The sequence below is a fragment of the Sebastes fasciatus genome, chromosome 10 (assembly GCF_043250625.1).
Source record: "Sebastes fasciatus isolate fSebFas1 chromosome 10, fSebFas1.pri, whole genome shotgun sequence".
NCBI classification, from domain to species: Eukaryota; Metazoa; Chordata; class Actinopteri; order Perciformes; family Sebastidae; genus Sebastes; species Sebastes fasciatus.
Window position 1 is genome coordinate 15,949,052 of NC_133804.1, and position 22,764 is coordinate 15,971,815.

The 22,764-nt window shown below is 40.4% G+C and overlaps 1 protein-coding gene across 4 annotated transcripts in view; it reads right to left on the minus strand.

Annotated features, from left to right (window-relative positions):
- Window positions 1–13,928: 13,928 nt before the first annotated feature.
- Window positions 13,929–22,764, minus strand: part of fgf13a (fibroblast growth factor 13a) — a 127,184-nt gene continuing 118,348 nt past the window's right edge. For 2 of the 4 annotated variants that reach the window (XM_074648492.1, XM_074648490.1), the window contains exons 4-5: window positions 20,783–20,981; window positions 13,929–15,901 (exon numbers count right to left, since the gene is read on the minus strand). In XM_074648492.1, the coding sequence (XP_074504593.1) occupies window positions 15,765–15,901; window positions 20,783–20,981 (336 nt within the window). In that variant the 3' untranslated portion in view covers window positions 13,929–15,764. The remainder of the gene's footprint in view (window positions 15,902–20,782; window positions 20,982–22,764) is intronic. The other 2 variants (XM_074648489.1, XM_074648491.1) reach the window with 2 other exon arrangements.

Consider the following 22,764-nt stretch of genomic DNA (forward strand, 5'->3'; position numbering starts at 1 on the left):
TCATCATTATAATATCCAGATAAATGTTTCTGTGTTATTAGAGTAGCTCTTGGCAGTGAGGATGAAGCCATTTGGGGTGAAATCATGATCTCAGGAAACCCATGAGGCGCACAGGTGAACACAAATTCTCACCCACCTCCGCAAAGACTCTGGATCAGATTCCCTGAAGTGTTACTGCAGTGTGGTTGCCCGTAGGTAAAAGTCTTTTTTTTTTTTTATGATAAACAATAGATGAACTCTGAGTACTAAAAATCAAGAAGACTACAGAAATGTACTTTTTATGTTTTGCAAGACACTTCCTTTTTATAAGAAACAAGTTACCTAAGTGCTAGAAACATCCCGATGTAAATTAAGCACAGTAGACAGAAGTAGTAAAATGACGTACAAAGTGGAATTGGTTGTTCCCCTGACAGAAGATGACATTTCATAGTAATTATTAACAATGACAGTCCTTTTCATGGTGCTAGTGGCAACAGACAGTGTAGAGATTCGGTGAATTTCATTGAATACTGATACCTCATGCCCAGCAGGTCTCTGTAGGCTGCTGGCTCCAGCTCCACTTAGAAAGCTGATAGACAGCTGGCCAAGATATCGACATCCTGGTACATTTGAGCTCAGAGGCTGAGCTGTTAATGGGGATTTAAGCCACAGATCTCCAAGCATGTGCATTATTCATCCTAACCACCAGTCCCACTATTGACAAGTGGAATCAACACGAAATTATCAGGAAAGGGAAGGTGTACTGGATGAAAGCAATTTCCACAGCATTACGCCACTTGTGTGAAGCACAGAGACAACAATCGCATAGATGGAGACCATAGATATGACACACAAGCATAAAGAACACAAGAAAGCTTCAGCTGGAGGGAGAGAGAGAAAGTGATTGTGCGCTAGAGATAAGACTGGGAGATAGCAGAACAGAGGGCCATGAGAGAAAGGGAGTTGTAATGATGTAGAAGATGAGGAGAGACGGCGTGGAGTTGTGTGATAGAGAGGGATGAGAGAGGGCAAGAGATCTGAAAAAAGCTTGCAGCTTGGTGTGTAAAGATGGACACACGTTATAATTGTCTGGCCTATACTGATAATCCAGGCGTCGGAGCTGGACTGAGTCCGTTCTAGTGTGGTTTAGTTACTATTGATAAAGGGATAAAGCCGTATACATTGGAAATAACATAAATATCCTACATGGACAACAGCAGTTGATTTCCATGAGTGAAGAACTTAGACTGCATATGAAGATGGATGACGCGTCTCCAATCCCCAGCGAGAGAGACATGGAGGGGGCAGGATTTATGACCTATACTGCAGCCAGCCACCAGGGGGTGATCAATATGCTTTGGCTTCACGTTTGGGGAGCTGTCCTGTTGTCCATCTTTATATACAGTCTCTGGTGAAGAAGTACTGAAGGCTTTTTACATGCGTCTGAGTGAGAACATTTCCTTAGTATCATGACATTATAAAACTGAAATGAGAACAGCTGCCGTACATAAATGAGTCTCGTCCTTCCCTGTATTACCTGTAGATGGAACATGATGCTGATTTGCATTTTCTTCTGCCCATATTTATGTGAAATGGTTTTAGATTTCACGTTTGATCTTAATTTGGAAGTGCAGGGAATAAGATGGCACCGATGCAGTTGAATTTTTCAGCTTTGGCAGACTACATAGTAACCTGCTACGTTCAATTATTGCAAGCATTCAACCTATGATGAAATAGAGGGCTTCCCTGCAGGGAGCTTGATATTTTGCCCTATTTTTCTGTTCTGTTGATTTCATAATCTGTGTCTTCTCTCTTCCTCACCCTTTTGTGTTTCCTCTGACTCACACATGTCTCGAGTCCTTTTCATTATCTTCTGTTCACTCACTCCGTTCTCCCGTCACATGTTTAATGTCAAGGCCATTTATTTGTGTGGGGGTTGTTATTGGTTTGCATATGTAGAGGAGGAAATAGCCTTCACAAACTGTCATGTTTTCTCAGCAGAGCGAAACCTCAAATATCACATCAGTAAATCACGCCAGCCCATCAATACGATAAGGGCAGCAATATTGATTCATTCCCGGACTTCGGCTTGTGGCAGTCAATCCAGCCGGATATTAAAGCCGCTGCTGTTGTTGTTGTTGTTGTTGTGGGACAGACATCACAGACTACATCTTTTAAACATTCTAATTTAGTCTTGCTGTTTACCAGTGATACATATTCAACGCAATATCAAAACATTACGACACACATTTCATTATGTGATCTCAGTCAGTGATTCTATCCGATTTTCTGAATACATCCAGTCTTGCATCTGTTTGGCTTAGTTCTACACATTTTCTGGTGAGACAGGTAGTGATTTGAGTTCTCATTAATGTTCCCTCATGCTGTCGTGTTTCTTGTAACACTGTACTGTATGCTGCACCTCCCTATTTGGGGGTGGTTGCAGGAGTGAATGATGGAGGACCAGAGGCAAAATGTTTTCCCCACGCAACCGTTTACCAAGTGCTGTCTACTGTACTGTAGCAGGGGAAGAATGCATTTTTTGCTGCAGAGGCTTCATGAATATTAGATATGGCCCCTTCCCAATACTCACTGCCTGCCTTATTGCTTGACTGCATGCTAAGAGAGGTTGGTGCTGGCTGTCTGGCTCATTTGCTCCCCGTTACGTAACGCCTGACCTCATCCACTGCAGTGAGGCAAGAGTTGGGATTCCCTCCTGCACATGGAAACGAGTGGTGGGGAGAAGGGAGGAGTGAGATGATGGAGGGGAGGGAGGGAGGGAGGGAGGGAAGGGAGGGAAGGGAGAACACCATGCAGCACAGAGAGAAAAATGGGTGGTTATTAACGATGAGAGTGGGAACAGGCAAAATGGAAGGAGAATGCTAACTGAAATGCATTTCAGATGACAAGGATATGATGTTAACAAAAACAAGAGACAGGAAATGAGTATAGATTCTTTACGAATCAGATTCTTTACTTTGTGGTGGGAACGGGATTTGTGTTGTTCACTATTTGAGGCTGATATGGTAAATAGTAGGGGTGGGGGGAAAAAATCGATTCACCTATGTATCGCGATTTTCTTTTTTTTTACGATTTTGAATTTGAATATATTTGCTTCATTTGAGTTTATGGGGCGGTAGTAGGAAGTTACAACTTTTATCATTGTAGTCTGAATAATATGACGTCATAGCCGTTCTGTATCCGTCAATCAAAACAAACCGCAGAAAGTAGAAAACAGCGAAGGGTCCGCGTGGATACAACCTGCACCCTCACATTTTGGTAAACACTACACATACAGTAAAGTACCGAAACACTCTGGGTTTCACACATTGCCAAGAAAAGCAGAGCTAGACATCATGGCTAAAGCTGCATGCTAACTCTGTCATGGACAGGAAACGTTATCGTATTGCGGTAATGTGCAGTCAAGCCAGTCGTCGCTCTCATTTCCGTGGTCAAATCGTCAGATGCTAAAAACTGTAGAGCACCCGTATACTGACATTTATGTTAAATGCATTCAAACGGCCCCGATGGAGCTGACCATGGATGTATAAAGAGAATGGAGCTGACGGGGAGAGCTAGCGATGGACTTGGCGAAGTTAGCGGAAGTATATACGTGTGACTGTCTGTTTTTTAAAATAAGGTGTTAACAAAGGGAACTGTATATATAAAATGTATACTGGATATGGATATAAGATTGACTGGATTATATTCACCAGAAGTATAATGCATTACATGTCCCTTAAAAATTAAAAAGAAAATACTACTAATTTGTGAGTGAAATGTCTATATCCTTTGGTTTTTGGGTTGCTGGAAAGAAATTAGTAAATAATTCCAGTCATTGACTGATATATTTGAGTTCAGGACATCTGACTATATACTGTACATGCTGGAAATAAAACATTTTTACTGTATTAATTTAGATATTTTCTAAAGAACACATCCCTAGAAGTGTATGATTCAACTTTTCTCATGGTCTAATATATAAATCGTAATATCGAATCGCAATACATATCAAATCGGCACCCAAGTATCGTGATAGTATCGAATCGGGAGATAGGTGTATTGTCCCAGCCCTAGTAAATAGGAACGGTTATTCACAGTGCACATTGAGGATGTTAGTCAGGCAGGTTGAAATGAGTAGTACACCAGTGTTACCTCTAGTCCTGAGGGAATGACTTGGCTTTGCAGGACTGAGATTTGAATAAGTTGAGGTACTGAAGCAAATCCAATTGGAACAGGTAAAGAAGTAGTGAAATAAAAAAAAAATGAAAGCATTATTGAAATGTACTGCAGTTGCATAACACACCATGCTGGTTGTTTGGACACCTCTTGAATGAATCTAATTTCAAATAGTTTTTCAAGTGCAGTAGCTAAATTAATTGGTGATGTCCCTCTCTTTTTATAATTGATGACATTTATTTATATAGCAATGCAACATTGAAAGACTGCAGAGAATGCACACAATGGTAACTGAGAATAGAGTGTAGAAATATGGTCTGACACAAGATCACTTCATAGTATCTGATAAAAGAATCAAACAAACCTCTCAAAAACATGACTCAGAAGGTGTCATAATAAATAAAATGGTCTCACATTTTTGAAAAAAACAAAACAAAAAACAGGATTATGTAACATCTATCTTCTTTTGAGTGGTGTAGAGGAGAGTGACTGAAAAGACAGGAGAGAGTGAGGGTATGACCTCAGACAGTGGTTGCTATTTGAACCCACAATATCAAAGTAGATGAAATGTATCTGATCCTCTTCTCTTACGTAAGACTCACAGCCATACAATCCCAAACTCAGTGTACCAATAAATGTGTTTTCGCCAAGTAAAATGACAGTAAATGAATAGTAATAATGAATATGTAGATCACAAATTAACACACTGCAGATTTACAGCCAATTGTCACCCAAAAATACAAAATAAAAGCACTACACCTACATTTCACGGCCCATTATTCTGTTTCTGTGTGGTATATATTTATCTTTCTATTATCATACCAAGACATTTTAGGAAGGCTACAGTGTTAATTGGTTGCACAAAAAAAGTTCTAACATCTCTGACAGTGAACAGGCTTTGGTGTCAGCCCCTCAGATTCAAAGAGGAAGAGCTTCTTGCCTGATAACATTTTCCACTGACATTTAATAATCCTTTAGGGAGAAATGCATCATTAATGAACCAGAGATGCAAACTCCAGACTTTAACCTCGATAGACGAGAATACAATATAGCCACAAGGAAATATTGTAATTGTTTGTTTTTGCGCAAAATGACTCCTGGCATTTACTGATCACATGTATAATACTGGGAAGAGAGGTGTCGCTAAATATTGCATTTACACTAAGTATACCTTGAGCACACTATATCAAGATCTCAACAGCTGGATAAAACCTGGAAAGCTAAACCTTAAAGTTACTGTAGCATCCCCTCTGGATACTCCCCACGGCCCTCTCAGCGATAAGAGAGCTTTACATAAAACAATAAGAATACAGCTGGTGGCGTTTTTGGGGCGCAAATACATAATGCAAACTGTAATGAGAACAGCTGCCATGCACAACGGAGAAAGCATTTCCTCCTTACATTACCCATAATTCACATCCAAAGCTGCTCTGCTACGTTATTAACTGGGGATTATTCATTAAAGTAATGGGTTGCTCTCTTTGTCTGGATTATAATAATGTTAATCTGACTCTCCTGGCTGAGACCGGGATATGTGATCACTCATTGGTTCGTCGAAACCCTGTCAAACCATGTTCGTGCTGCTGCATTAACCATTATTTGTCTCCAATCAGTCAAATTACTCCTCGTGTATTTGTTTTATGTAATCTTTTGACACAATGGGTCTTGTGCACAACAGTCACTTAATATATTATCCCAGATAAAACATCCAGCTGGGCCAGATGTACAGCAGACCTATGACATATGACAGGTGTGCGAATTATTACGTCATTACTGGATTTAGCTAGAAGTTGGTCAAACCAGACAAACGGCTTTTAATAATGGATTTTTCCACCAGCTTTGTGTAATTTGTTATACTGTGTGGTCTAAATCTTGTTATCTAATACACAGGAAATACATTATTACAGTATGCCGAACTAAAGGCTTCCACAGCAGTTGCCCTGTCTAGCCAGATGTTCTGGATGTCCAAATGTTTTCAAGCAAAAAATCAGCAACTTGATTTCCTCTCTTGCGAGGTGATACCTTACTGAAATGGGAGTGCTACTAGAGAGTAGAGTCAACCTGCCCACAGCATCGTACTCTGAATACGCAAGCATTAATTTGCATTGAATTTGAACTATTCCCACTCTACACTGCTCTATCTGCAGCTACTGTGTGTGCCATCAATGGTAAATGAGATGAATGGACAAGTAGACAGACAGTGTAGTCAAACTATTAGGACAGTGATGTGTTTTTCATGATTTTCCGCATTTGATTTAAATGAAATGATGACTGAGGTTGAAATGCTGACGTTTTTTAGCCATGCTAGCAGCAATGTTGGTCAGTCAGCCTTTCGAAGAACGGTCGAATAGTTCCCAGTGAATATCGAATAGTGTTTTGGCTTGACATGCTCATCTCTAGGACAGCTGTGGAATGACATGCAACAAAGGTTACCAGCTGTAGCTGAACTAGGCTTGCCGCGTTAGTCTGTGTCACCGGGGCCATAGGCATCACCGTAACACCGGTAACACAGACACCGTCGTTGTTGGCTAAATAACGAAGTTAACAGCGAACATACGAAGGTTGCATTGAGTTACATTATGATGTGCTCTATTCAGTATAATTGAGTATCAGGCGAAGGTAAATTATAACGTTATCATGAGTGGTTCAAATGTATTCTTGTAAAATGTAGTTTTTGGCAAAAAATAATGATGCATTTGCAAAAAACAGTGCAGTGTTTATCACAGGATTTTGTGAGACTGTGGTGGGTGGATCTCACTGTGGACAGACACTGACTAATCACAACCAAGTTAGTTAAACTCATGCTTACATCATAGGCTTTCCCGTAGCCTAATCTGTTGCTACTGTTGTTACTGTAAAACGGTGGATAAATTGTTTTGAGCATCATAACCCCCATGAAATGAATCAGAATTTAATCGATTCGGTACACTTGTTTGAAAAAAAAAATTACTTATGTTAATCCAGTTCTGACCGTGTTAAACCTATAATGTTTTCTTAAAGTGGGAATCATCTTATAAATTATGCTAACTACATCTAGTGTTTCATTTCCACTTTCAACCTTATAGCCATTGCTTAATTTCAAATTCAGCGTGACACAAAAAAACGGTGTCACGAATTCTGTGTTCCAATGTATTTCCTTTTAGTTTCTTTCTCAGTAATCACAAGTGGGTCAAGCTCCCATCTCTGATAAACAATCCACATTAAATTCAACTACAGCCTGAAGAATCCAAGCAGGAGGCGACACCTCCGCTGTACTGCACCTCTAATGGGGGAAACAGTGATGTCTTGTGCTATTTGTGGTGGATGTTATCGACGTGTGTTCTCTGGGCAGTGAGTCTTACCCATCTTGTCTGCCTGTCCCTGGTGCTGTGATGTGCTGGTGGGTCTGATAAGCAGAGGTGCGAGACACTCTCTGCTCGGGGTAATCTGGTGAGAATGAAGCTACTGTCTTTCCCGTGCCAACCAGGGGCACATGGGGAGGATGATGGAGGAGAGGTTGTTAGAGGGACAAATAGCAGCAGACTCTATTTGGATTCTCGGTTCACCGAGGGCACCGGGGTCTCGTGGGATTTAGAGGCCTGGCACTTTCAGGGTTAGCAGTGGTGCATTTCATTCAATTTCATCAGTTTCTCGACCTGACTATTTTTCCTTGTGAGCTGACGGCCTGCAGAATGTTAGTCAGCTTATGTTTTTGACTGCTGTCACCTGATAAGCTTATTTTTTTTTGGATTTGTTTTCCATGTGAAAAGCGTATAAGCCAGCTCTGTGCATAGTTTTTACACATAACTAAACTCAAGTGTCATTTGTTTCTGCTGTTTTCTCCCTAGGAGGGATATGCACAACTTTGTTTCCTAACTCTAGCTGGCTGGGTGACTTTATCTCGCTGTTAAGCCTTTCTATCCTATTTCTTTCTCCTCTATGACAATTTCTTTGTCCCCTGTGGTCTCCTGCCTGTTTACTCTTGGTATGTCTCCTGGGTTTAGAGCCATATAGCTCGGCATTATTTATAGTCTGCTAGCTTCAATATCTCCCCTCTGTTTGTTTTGGTATAGTCCATTTTCAGGGCTTGGGACCTGTGAAAAATGATGATAAAAATGAATGTTCAAATTGACCAATTCCTGACAACACATACTTTTCAATTACCCCTTTCATTTGCAAATGACATATTAATGTAGAGAGCAAATGAGTTCTAAATTATCCACAAGAAACTAATGAAGAAGGAGATTGAGAAGGAGCAGAGGCCGTAAATGAGAGCTGCAGCTGCCCCTCGTGGGAGGTTTCTGCGTCAGCCAGTCAATTAAATTAAGTTGTCTTTGTCTCCTTCCGAACATTGTAAAAGTGTCAATTTCCCTGGGAAGCTGCATTTGACTCAGTTTGCTATACATTAAATTGGGTGCAAAATGCGGGGAGCAAATCACTCCAGCTTGTTTCATAATTAGAGTAATTTCATGCATTGACTTCTTGACTGGCAGGTGGAAAATTGTTTTCTGTATAACACACCTCTTGTGACAGCACTGTAAGAAACGCACATCTGTAGCATCAACATTGTAAGTGAGGAAGAACTAATCCCAGTGGACAGCCCTGTCTCCTAAAAATTACGTTCCCGTACATCTAAACTGCATTGTCAATTACGTTTGAAAGTGGAGCTGCACAATTAATCGAAATTTCATTGACATCGCAATATGGACTACTTCAAATTGCAAGAGGCGCAATATTTGTATTAAGGAAAAATGTGTGTCAAAATACCATTTCAAATGAATTGTCGTGCTGCAGAGATGTCCTACACAACATATTCTACAGATTTAAGAAAACATCTTTGTTTGCTACAGATCCCCGCAAGAATCACACCATAATCATTTGAATACGTTTTTCAATAAAAATGAGAATAATGATGAATATTGCAATATCAGTAAAAATAATCACAATTAGATATTTTTAAAAAATCGTGCAGCCCTATTTGGAAATATTTTGTCGCAGATTATGTTTGTCTTTGACGTGTCACAAATACGTTTGTAAATCCGCGGACGGCCGCAGCAAGTGACATACTACAATGATGGACGCGCAGAGCAGGAGATGTAGTATATCGAGCGACTGTTAATGAAAGTGACGTGGTATAATAACAAGCAAGAAAGTCCTCTACCGGCGGGCGGGTGGGGAGGTCGATGAGACTTCTTCCGTGCGCTTCTCATTGTTTACAGTCTGATTAGCAACTTGAGACTGGAGTTGAGAGAAGATGCGTATGATCGGATTGTTTTTACCAGTATCCAGTTCATTTTAAACCAATAAAAAGCTAAATCATCACCAGACGATAGCCGGTGGGTTCTGAGATTGCATTTTGGCCGATGCGCTCTGCCTCTTATGCTCTCCACACGGACTGTTTACCTGCATTCAACTAAAGCCTGCTCGAACGTGATCGGTCAGTACTACTCAGACTACAGTACAAATGGAAAACAGAATCAAAATATTGTGCTGTCATTTTGAGCCAAACCATGACGTCTTACAAAACCTAAATCCGTAGTTTTGTTGCCTAAACCTACTGTATCTAATTTACAACGTTAACCACGTGTTTAAAACTTTTAAAACTGCGACCTTAATCCGGGACAAAATACTTTTCCTTCCAAATGTTATTGAGAATACAGCTTAGTTGCATTGGAACGTAATTTTGTGGGAGACAGGTTTGCAATGGAATATTAAAGAACGTAACGATATATGAAATTGAAAAGGATTTATTTTACAGCTTTGATTACAGCTCAAGACTTGTAAATCTGATTAGGATACATATCCTCTACATAACACATACAGTAAAGCATAGTCATGAAGGGGTTGCAAATTGTTATTTATGATTTTATCACTGTTAATAAATCTTTCATTAATGCTTTGCTTACTGTAACAATAAAACATATTTTATTGCTTATTTGTAAAGCATTAATAAATAATTTAGTAACCATTAATGCAGTCAATAACAATTGTAAAGTGGCACTAAAAGATCATGCAGGGAGCCTTGCCATTCAATTTTCAATATAAAGCAAATTATAGACACATTCATGTAATTTCTGTACATTTAAAGAATGTTGCACTGAAAATTACAACAAAAAAGTGTAATTGTGAAGAAGATGACAAAGATGGAGAGACAGAGAGGAAGACTGGGTGTGAGAGAGAGGAAGGAAGCCAGTCAGCGTGTGCTGGCAGTGATAAAGGGTAATGAGTTGTAGCATTCACAGGTACACAGTGCTCACATATATCACAGCTCCATCAGCTCGGCCTGATTCGTGACGGATTATTGCAGACTGATCTCACTCGAGATCTCAAATCCTTGTACGGTGGAGTGGAAATAGCTTTGCTCGACGTACGTAAACAGTATATGTGCGTGTATGAGCGTGTGCATGAGCCACACCCTCAGGATTTGCATCTGCTCTTTTTGGGGGCTCCATGAAGACTCATTAGTCTGGCCAAGTGAGGGGCGGAATAACTGATTGGTCAGTGAGCGAGAGAAAGAAAGGGGGAAATGGAGGAAGAGATACCAGAGAATGAAAGTGGCTTCTCCTCACATCGCCATCTCTGAATAAGGCAGGCTGGCTCTGTTAATGAATTGGACTGCCTCATGCTAATGAATGGAGTCTAGAGATGGGCAAAAGGAAATGAAGGGAGTAGGGGGATGTCAAACTACATGAACGATGAAGTAGCTCATATCGGGGCCTATATTACAGAGGCCTATTAGTTCTCCTGTCTCTGCTGGCAATGGGCGTAATGAGGCAGTCTCCACAGACCAAATTGATGCCGACTCGCTATCACACACTCCAAGGATGGAGGGTGAGTTTAGTTGTGCAATAGGCTGTAGTGACCAGCGAAAGTCTCTTTTTGTCTTGCGCTTATACTATTGTACAATGACATGACTTTTTAAGTTAATTCTACTAGGACCTGAGTTTGTTTGCTATTTGTCTAATGCTGATTCAGAAAAAAAACTGTCCATCCATTGTCCATCACAGTAGAGTGGAAATTTGTCTTTTACATTTCTCTTTTTTAGTTTTCCTTTTCATAGTCCTTATTGCACATTAGTGGCACTCTGGACAGAATAGTGTTGTCACGATACTGGAATTTCTCGAAAAATATCCATATTCGATACCATTTTCATTACCACAGGGAACAATTGACACAACATTGAATGCATACAGTTTTAGATTTTTATTAAAAGATGAATAGCTATTAGCGGTGTGTTTGTGTGTGTTTGTGTCAACTCGCTGTCGGAGAGAAGAGAGAGCAGAAAGAGCAGCTGGTACCAGCACGTCGATACTGTTGAAAATGAGTATTGAAATTCTTTAAAATATTCAGTATCTTTCGATACTTTGATATTTTTGACAACGAGGACAGAATATCTGAATTGCCAACAGCAGTCTTTTGTGCTTTTGATGACATCAGATAAACAAATGTAAGCTGCATGCTGCTTGCAGAATACTTGGATCTTTGGTTTGGATAAAGAACACACAACTCTAGTAACATTTGTTTTTTTATCATTTTTTTTTTTGTTAATTGTAAACCGTTACCTAATGTACAGCAGTACAGTTTTGTGTTTGTACTATCCACTACACTATTGATCAGAATATATAATTCTGAAAGGTCTTTTACAAAATGTAGCAGTTTGCAAATATAAGGATATAATATTCTGATGCTTATTGTATGGAGGTGATGTAAGGCACTCACTGCAAATTGTTCTTTCAAAGTCTTTCTTTGAGCTTGACAGTTTAGAAAGAAAAAGAACAGGGACAAGTTGTTAAATATTGTTCATTCATATTTAAAAAGCATACAGGAGCTGATTTGAATGTCACAGCTTTGTTGCATGGTTATGGAGGAATTCCTGTGTTGTTCCTTGCGTGAACTTTTATTCAAATGTTTGAAGGGCGGGCCATTATTATTAATATTATTATTATTATTTTATTGATTTCTTTGAAGTGGCTAAACTATGTTTTTCTGCTGCTCCCGTCCGCAGCCGCTTTTCCTCACCGTCAGACAGAATTTTCAGGGGGAACTGAGGCCGTTATATTGCTCTATTCAAAGCCACCAGACTCCATATTCACAAAACTAATAATTTTACCTTGCAGAACACGTGAGTATACATACAACCCCACTTCAAAAAGTCCCTTTCAGTTATTTCCAAAGTTAGCACAGCTAACTTTGACTCTGCTAGTGCTAGCATTCACATTATTTATAACCTTATTGATTAGATTACTTTGGTAACATACATCACTGCTTTTAACGGTTGAGTGCAGCGTTTCAATATGAAAAATGCAGCAAAGGTTGAGGAGGATGTCTGTCAGCACAATTTCCTAGATTTTCAATCTAAAGGGTATTTTTTGAAAATGTAAGGTAATGTGTCCTTGATTGACATATCCTATTAGATACCTTTTTATTCATAAAACAAATTCAGCATACCTTAAAATTTCTTGTATTTCCATTGCACTACCATGTGCTTATGTGCATTCAACAGTAGTATTTGCAGGTAATTTTTTTCTTGCATTGCTTTATTCATTGCGTCACACTTTGACACCATTTACCCTTATCATTCCTGACATGTACTCTGGGCGACAATCAGCGCAGAGTGATCATGGACAAAACCCCTCATTAAAGAAAGTGCTTCTTCCCGAGATGACAGAGGCAGTGAGGGAGAGGGCTGACCTTATTAACAAAGCCTGGCAGGTTAACACAGCGCCATGCCATCACTCAGATCATTCTTCACCAGCTTGTTTTAGCAGCGACGGACTCGGCAGGTAATTACTAGCTAGTGTCACGTCCTCTCTTTACATATGAAGACCCTATAGCACTGATGTATTCTGATTTTACCCATCAAACGTTTTTTTTTTTTTAACTGGCCTAATTATGTAAAGACTGGTTTGATCATGCACAGCCTGCAGTTCCGTTCACTTAGAAGGGACTCTAAGACAGATAGGTCTAGATATGTGATCTCATGCATTGGCCCAACAATACCTTATCTTTTGGGATGAGAAGGTATTTGATCACTTGTACCAAAACCAAGATCAACCTTTGGGGAAAACCGTGAAAGTAATCTTACTGTACTTAACTAAATTATTGAGCCAAGGCAGCCCTCATACAGACACAGGAGCCACAGCAGTGGAGCAATTTCCAGGCATCTAGTCTTCAGCCTTTCAACTCCAAAAGAGATACTGATTTATTAGATAGAATAAGCCCCATAAGGCTTCGAAGCTTCGACCGTTGCCATGGTATTCAACCTCCAAATCAGTACTCAAATAATTCATTTTTTTTTTTTTATACATAAGTATGTAATAATGATGTATACATTTCCAAATAGCCCATGAAATAAGGAATAACCCCCAACATTATTCATTATTCATACTAAACATGAATTATTATTAGTTATTCTCAGACGGATATCGCTGTTTGTTATGTGTAGAAGTGCGTGTGTGTAAAGTAGTGCGGCAGCGGCACTGTCCCGAAGCTTCGAATACCTTTGAATATTTCTCACGAAATGAAGCTTCCGAGCCCAAAAAAAATGGTATTTGGGATAGTCCTAGTCCCCGGGACGACGGGACAACAGGGCGCCATTAGTCTCGAGCCCTGACGTTACCTACGGTACCTGCGGTACTGTATAAAAACGAGTATAGTCACATTTTCCGAATTTTGGCATCGACTTGGTACCGACGTTCTCGTGACATCCCTAGGCTGGACGGAGGAATACATAGATTGTGTTGAGTACATAAATAAGGCAATTGAAAGGACAAAGAAGAGAGTCTGACACATTTTAAAATTATATCTTAATATAAACATTTTATTCAGTGCATTTTTGTGTATACAACAAATAATAAACAACTGGAAGTTATCAGGCAGCCACAATGTCTGCCTGTAAATGTTGTTTTATCAGATTTAGCCTGGTAGTTTGGAACACATGATCCAACATGGGTTAATACACATAGCCTACATCATGCAGCTCTAGACCAGAATTTCCCTGCTTTCTCCCATGCAACAGATAGGTTCACCTAATACAAACCACCTCCGGAGGAAACCAAGAAAAGAAAGCCTCCCAGAAGCATGTACCAGAAAAAAGTTATGTAGCTGAAGGGAAGAGTACCTAGCCCACAAAAAGGGTCCTTTTTGTACATAATTGTGTTTGTACATGCCCTGTGCAAGAAAGGGAAGATGTTCATTTTTTTTTTTTTTTTTTTCTTTCCTTTTTTTCCACTTTTACAAATATGATGTGTCCTATAAAATGTTAAGCCACCTAAAAGTCCACAGTATTCTTTTTTAAATATAGAAAATATTGTCACCACAATAAGTTACTCAAACACATAACAAGCATCCTGGGGAAGGGGCTTGCACCATATTCCTATGGTGAACTGTATCAGTCGATAGAAGTCGACAAAAAAGGAGGGCGGGGGCGTAGAAGTATGACACAAGCACAGAGGGAGGAAACGGATCACGAGGACAAGAGACGGAGACATTGTGACACAGTGGTAACAGAAGGGAATGGGAACACAGAATAGTCATTTCATACCTCGGTCATCGAGCATATCAGCAAAAAGCACAACATCAAGCACGCTGCCAACTCCAAAGTGTTTTAAAATCACTTCCTTTGTCCATTGTTTACTTTTTTCCACCAAATCTTTGCTTTCTTTTATCAAAAATGTACAATGAAAAAAAAAAATTCCAGCTTTGCCTTTTATACTGGCTTGGTTTTCAGCGGCTTAAAGGGACACTCTTTCGTTCTGTCTTTGGTTTGCTGGAACCCCTTTCAATGATGAAACGGCAACAGAGATACAAATACTGAACAATGGTAAGGGAAGAGAACAAGAGGGGACAAAACCAAATAAAAAGCTCTCAGCTAATTCAGAAAATTAGCAAAAACCAAGGTGCAGCTGTGGCATTTCTGAAAAGAAAACAAAAACTGCAAGAGAGCCACACTGTCCTTTTATATTTCAGGTCAGCTGAACATAGGCTTCATTTTCCCATGCTAGAGAGCTCAGTCTCTGAGCGTGTGCACTAGGACGCAGGAGAGCTACCGTCTGGCTGGCCACAGTCCCAGCAGCGCTAAGGCTGTGCCACACCAGGGAGTTTATAGGCTTTGTATTCACAGAAGCATGGATGACAGAGATCAGGGCTTGTACTGTACTGTACCACTGCAGCCTTGTAGACTAGCGCTATCACTGGCTGCCCTGAATGCCTACGTGTCTAACTTCCTGTCCCTGTCTTACAGATGCACAAGTGCTTGGTGTCTAAATGAAAAAAGAAAAGTTAGTGTCCACAGGAAAATAAAGTAAGATAAAGATGAGCTAACTGGTTTGCAATAATCACCAACAGAGAGTGATGAAAGTAAGAGATAAACCAAAACAAAATATTAATTTGTCTTTCCAGATCCAGAATGGTTTATGTGCCGTTAAGTTTCTTACTATTGATGATTTTTTTTGGACGATGATTGACCAGGATGGTACCTAACTGTTTATTATCGATGGTGTTTGTGTGTGGATTGTTGTCGTAGCTAGTCCTGAACCGTTGATCGGTGAGAGAAGTCTGCTTGGATTCACGCTCTGCTGGAGGTAAGGTTTCGTGGTTCGGCCCCAGGCCTGGGTTCGGTTGCCGGGCTACGTCGACTCGTTCTGGCTCACGGCTTTGCCTCCGTTGAGCACGGCCGAGGCACTCCGACTCTTGGTGGGTGTGCCGCTGCCGGAGCGGGAGAACTCTGTCAAGTCATGCAGGGATGGCTCTCTGTACATTGCCACTGTGGAGACACAAAAGAAGTGAGAATCAGACAAACGGACATGTTGTACTCATTAGACAAGCAACAATAGAAAACAAGAACTGTAATCTATAGTACACAGATAGCAATAAAGAGGGACTGCGCTCTGTTTTGATTAGAATAGGTCCAGTTGGGGCTGCGCCCTCTTAGTTGATGAGTCGACTTGTCGGTCGTCTTGGTCTTAGTCAACTAAGATTTCTTTAGTCAATTAGCCGTTTTTTTTATTCTTTTTCATACTGAATGACTTATTTCCAAGAATTAAATCAACTTATTGATCAGTCGATAAAATTGTATAAAGGTCTTTGCACACCAAATCTTTATTTTTCTGTATTTTACTGGGTTTTTTTAATCCGTCAAACGATAACAAATGTTACACTCAGAAACTTTACACACAGAGTCTGATGCGTTTTATTATTCTATTCGTTGTGAAAGTTTGCAATACGATACAAAACTGAATTAATTGCGTGGGTGAAATGGATATTGCTGGTCCAAAACGGGGCTAATAAATGAATGACATTAACAAAAAGCTATTGTTTAGCTGCCCAGAGCACAATCACTACTGGCTAATCTTTCGTACATCCTTTGTTTTGCAACCATCTCCGAGTCCAAGCTGTTCTGCAATCGCCCGCCACAATCTGTCTTTTTATTCCACATCTCTGTATTCTTTATTTCTTTGCTTTGTGCTGGGAGGTGGAATGAATGTTTATCATACCAATTTGGATGATGACGTTTGCACGGATGGTGGCTCTGAGTGTCAAACAACCCTATTTTGGCTTTTGACGGATGCAAAAAAACGCAGAAAATCAAACTTATTCCGAAAATCGAACGTATTCCAAAAATCTTAAATGATGGACCAAAATTTCGGAGCTGGTATTTAAACGTGATTGACACAAAATGTGCGACGATTTCGAATGAAAAATACCAACTTGGTGTGCAAAGGCCTTACGTGTTAGTCGACCAAGAATTTCTTTGGTGGAGGACAGCCCTAGTTCCTGTGATGGTATAACACAAGATCGTACTTCTAGTTCCCTGCAAACTGCTGAATCGAAAGATTACAGCAGACTAGGTTGGTACTGAAGTATAAAATCCTATATTCACAGCACGGCATTATAAATTCAGGAGTTGCTAGTGCTCTAGCTTTGCTGTGTGTGCAGCATCGGCCCAATATGCATCTCAGCAGCCGCTTTTCAGAAGAAATATCAGTAATCTGAGTCTTTGGTTTCAGGATGTTGTCAACATCCTTCTGCCTGGGATGCTATTTGATGTTCGTTCCTAAGGGAGTGTGTGGCTGAAACGGCAAACCCGGTCCTTCAAACACTTCACTTAGCCCAGCATTTTTTGTTACAGCAGCAATCCAGAGACCATCCTTATACACATCAATCAATGGCAGGGTTTCACTGGGAAACTGCTGATGATTGGTTCCAGTCTTGTTAGTGACAGTATTGCATGATTTATAATGGTGCGCTTCTGACCTCGGGATTACGGTATCACCTCTGCTATTCATATTTAAACATTAATCCCCAATAACAACCATCCATCTTGTCATTTGCCAGTGTTTCTGTGACAGACGCCACTTGAAAGACTACAGTACACCCTTTTTTTCTGATAAAGGCAGCTCTCTGTGTCTTGCATCAAGAGTTTCCGTTAGAATTGTAAGAGGATTTTCCTGTTTGGGTTTGAATGACGTGAGCTGCGACTTGTTTCATCCAGAGGAAGACAGAATGAGAGGCTGTGGGCTGAGACTCACAGACTGGAACCAGAGGAGTAGTGAGTAATGGCTGGAGAAGATGCCATTGCCAATGCAGAGACAGCTTTTTAATTGGTGCCCTGTAACACCACTGCCTCTAAATCTTTATGAGCTGCTGGAACAAATTCTCCTTTATTTCTCTCTCTCTCTCGTTCCATTGAAAAGCTCTTTCCAAACCACTTGCTACATCTGGAATTTAAATTATGTAGAAGATTTAGTAAATATTGTGCATTACTGGATAATTTAAAGTTTGTGCAAAAGAAGGAGAATTACTTAAATCTTTGGGTATCACAACAAACATAGTTATTTATATTTCTCATTTTGGACTTGCTGTTTGATCCAAACATACTTTATTTCTCCTTGTAGATAAAATACACAAAAGGCAGCTGAGGGCAGCGGTTTTTAGAATCTGTTAGATTTACTGTCTCACCAGACTATATCTATCCTTGTTATCCTCTTTTTCTCTTGCTCAGTATTTTCCGCTCAGCATAAAGCGAGGCAATCATTCTCTGGTTATTGCTCTTAAGTGTGTTTGAGACCCCCTAGATGGCCTGGTAAATGGAAGAGAAAAGCTGTTATAGTGATCTCAGAGGGCAGACATGGATTCTTAATCAGATGTTGACTGGAGGAGCTCCACCAATGACGTTAGAATGGGCAGCATCACATTTGCAAACTGAAGCAATGAAGAATTTAACTCCAAACTGGAATATTCCAGTTTTGCAATCACTGCTGGATTACTGAATGAAAATCCATATTATTAAATTATTATTATTATCAACAAAAACTGAAAATGTATAAGCTTTGTAAAAGTAGACTTCATGGCAGAGCTGTTCTTTAGATTATTGATTGTGCAGGTGTACCTAATAAAGTGGTCAGTATAGTATGTATAGTGCGTGTCAGTCATAATGCACAGTAACGTAAAGTGATATCAAGATCGTCTAAGTTTTACCCAAATCACCTCATCCATGATCATTTTATGATAAAATACTATATCTGGTACTTCATAAAACAAATAATACTGTATATTAAATGGCTTGACTGGGTTTACGACTTAATCATCTTTTCACCCAGTTAGTGTAGAGGCCAGTTATAACTTGACAGTGCCAGTGGGCCAGTGGGCGTGTTAATGTGCACACACACACCCACAAGACTGTAGTGAAACTATAAAAAGAGACATGTGTGACGGATCCAAACCGTGAAACTCGACAATCTAAAGAAACTGCCCTCTTTTCGTCACTGTTTGGGCTTTTTGCGCTGCAAGCCTTTTATTCCTTCTGTAGGGAAAAAAAGTGCTCTTCTTTTATCCCGCTGAAGTGAAAACAGACTCTCTCTGTTGACAGGTAAATCTGTGTCTTGTTGGAGATGAAAGGAAACTGTGGCCTTTTCAACAGAGAGAAACATTTCTCCCTCTCCCTCCCGTTTCCTCTGTCTCCACATTCGCCACACTACCACACACACAGCCTGGATGGGTGGGGTTCTCTGTGACTTTACTGTACGGAGAATAAAGTCCCTATTCAAAGCATTAAACCTGCATTATTCCTCCTACTTCTGGTCACAGACAATGGCTTAGCATCGTTTTTCAGTGTGTCTGCAGCGGAGTGTGACCAGCTATAGGATGCTAAGTCTACGCCAGCATCTCTCAGGAGAATGCTAAATGGCAGAGGGTCATGTAGAAAGCAGCTCATTTAGTAAAAGAATATCCTAATGAACTGGAAGTATAAATAAAATTGGGACGTTTAATTAGAGAAAAGCCAAAAGGTCTCAGGGAAGGTCTCTTAGTGTGAAAAAACAACCACTTTGCCAACTAGAAAGTGACATTGCTGAATAATTAAGAACCTTTCTCAATAGATTAAGTAGTTACAGCAACTTTATCTCTGATGCCAAGCAGTGCACTTAAGCTGCCAGTATACTCAGTTAGAGGTGCTTGACAGATGGTCGAATAGCTTCGTAAACCCCCTCCCCCTTACACCTGTCTTTTTTTCATTCTTGACACAACTGTTTCTGTCACTTTTCATGTGACCAACGAAGTGACGCACTATAAATACATTCCAGGAGAGACGGTCTGAAAATGTGTGCGCTGTTATCAAAGAGTATTGAAGCAAAGAGACGAAACTCCGCTGCCACCATTTTAGAAAATGCTTATTATATTTTATTGTTCAACACAGGCCATTTTGGTAGAATATGACAATAGACAAGAAATAATTTTGTTTTACTTTTGTATGGCTCTTTTTAGGTGGACCTTTTACTGGCGCCCGGCAGTCACTTTCAGTCCAAAATGGTGGAAGCGTAACTTTGCTGCTGGGCGCTGATGTTGCAGTGGAATGAACAATCGATTTTCACTTCTTGGCAAAATACGTTCTTTGCCGTTATTCCCATATTTAAACTACGTCACGCCTCCCCCATCTCTATGGCGGCCAGCTTTTCACTCTGCCTTTGAGTGAAGACATTTAGAACAACTAGACTTGTCAGCGTGGTCGGACTGGGCATTGTATGAACCAGTTCTGATTGAGCATAACCTGACCATAGACTGTATATAAGAGGAGACGTCACCCATTGGTTTGTGGACTGCTGTTTTGAAGCCTTGAGTTGAGCATTTTGGCCATCCCCATCTTGTTTTTTTGCAACCAGAAGTGACACAAGAGGACGGAGCAAGTACAACCGACCGCTGAATAAGAAATTTTTTGGGCAACCAAAAAGGTTATAATAACTTTCATGAAATGTGAAAGGTATAAAGTTGTAAGACGAAAATATGGACAACTCCCACGCCGTGGTAGCAACCTGTCAATCACAAGGTAGCCACACCCTAAAGCATACCCTGCTTTATGGTCTATTTGACTCTAAATGGGAACATCATTTACTAAATCAACATCATGCTGTATTGAAGAACACGATTGAGCGATTGAGACCATAAACTCATGTTTACAATGTCTACTGACGTAATAAATCAAGTAAGAAGTAGGCTCATTTTCTCAAAGACAATTGCAACCAGAGGAGTCGCCCCCTGCCGGCTATTAGAAAGAATGCAAGTTTAAGGCACAGGCTTCACTTTTCAGACCCGGAGTTGCCCACTGAACCTGACCCTTAATGGTATAACAGTAAAATGTGAAAAGGCTTACCTTTTAGAGGTTTGGGAAGGAAGTGGGCTGCTGGCTTGTTCTTCTTGACATGGTTCCCCTTCATGATTTCTCCTTCCTTGTTCAGACCAAGGTACCAGCCCCTGCCCGACTGCTGCTGCCGGTATATCATGGAGGAGTATGTCACATAATAGTTCTCGAACACCGACTCCTTGAATTTGCACTCTGGTGTAAAGTGTTCCTGGGGGAAAAAGGAGAAGGAGATACAATGTATAGCAGTTGTTTGATACTAATTCACAAGCTCTCAGGAGGCTCTGACATCCTGGTATGAACAGCAGCGGCTGAAATGCAATAGTTCATTACTTGAGAGTGCAACTTAATAACGGTACATTGCGCTGCAACTTCAACTCGCACTAGGGCAAGGAAAGAGGGAAGAAACTATCTCAAGGCTCAGGCCCTTGCTTTAAAATTGTTGTCTCTTGAGAATCTTTTAGAACTATTCATTCCATTTACTGTCGTGAATAATGTAGCACTTTATATCATAGATAACGTTGATATGACAGATACAGAGGAGCATTAATAAAACATGTTCTCATTTGGCCCCTAGCTGTTAATTATGTATAGGCAGAGGATTATCTTTCATAGTATTGTCTGCTTTATTGAAGATTTTGTTGGACACAATAGTTTAGTGTTGCCATTTGACTTATTATATTACATATTTAAGTACTAACTTAATTTCAAACTACAAAAAAAGGATTGAAATGCTTTCACAAAGTGGCTTTATTAACTTTATATGCAATCTATATGCTTCCTTATCTCTTTCCCTAATGAACTGGCTGTGGGGAGACTCCCCAGGGACATGCGATTTTGCTGTTCATCCCCTGGCCTCCATACTGTGCAAGACTTCACTCCCCGTTTGTTTGGTTTAGAATCCAGTGCCTATATGGGATTTGGCCATTAATGCTACAACAGTGTGGCTGAGGTTTATTTCCTCTGGGGCAAGGATTGCGTGTGTGTGTGCTTAGGTCTATGAGTGTGTGTGTTTGTCCAATTTGTAATGGTGCTTGGGCAGTGAGTCTAGAAAAAAGATTCTAATCAGTTAGAAGACAATTCCCCCTGAGAGAGATCGAGGGACAGTGTGTGCTAGTCAGCAGTGAATTGTTCTTGCACATGCTTTTAAATTTTCTTCTTAGAAGTTAGAGCATTTTGTCCGCAAAAACAAATACATACAATATATGCAAACGCCACCATAACACACAGTTACATAGGAAGGTGGAATAGCCAACAGCTCAAACTTGCAATGTGTATTACAGAGTGAGCTCTTATAGGGCGCTTTCACAAGCCATAGTCCGTTTGGCTAATCGTAATTCATACTTTTGGTTCGTTTTCTATTTAGTCTGGTTCGGTTTCACGGTGCAAAAATTATACAGGACTGCTGCAACTTCTATGCAGGCAATCGCAGACTTTTAGTTATTGCTGTCAAAGCTTTTTCACTTCGACTTGGCACTGTTCTACTCTGCGCACAAAATCCCTTCTCCTCCAGTTTATCTCAAATGACTTCATAAGCGTCACTATTTTATTATAGCATATTCTGTATGTTCTCTTTGGCCCGGATGTCAAGCAAACATCAGACTTCTGTAGAAGTCCAGGTCGGTCCTCTCCCATTCAAGTTAACCTGTCATTTACCTGTGTCCATCTCAACAAATGCCCGTGCAGGTCAAAACGAACCAAAACGGAGGCTGCGTTTTGGTTCGCTTGGAAACAGTTGTTTTGGTCCGCACCAGAGTACGATTACCGCATTCACAGCTGTCCAAACGAACCGCACCAGAGTAAGATTAAAAGCTAAATGTTGGCTGGTGAAAGCGCCCTTAGCAAGAGAAGGATAGATGCCTCTTTCAGACCAACACCCAGGATCAGTCCTATCCCGCTCCCAGTTTAAAAAAAAACCAACCATGACTTTGGTGGATGTCTGGTGAGAGTGATGACGTGTCCCCAGGGCCAAAGACCCACTGTGAGATCATGAC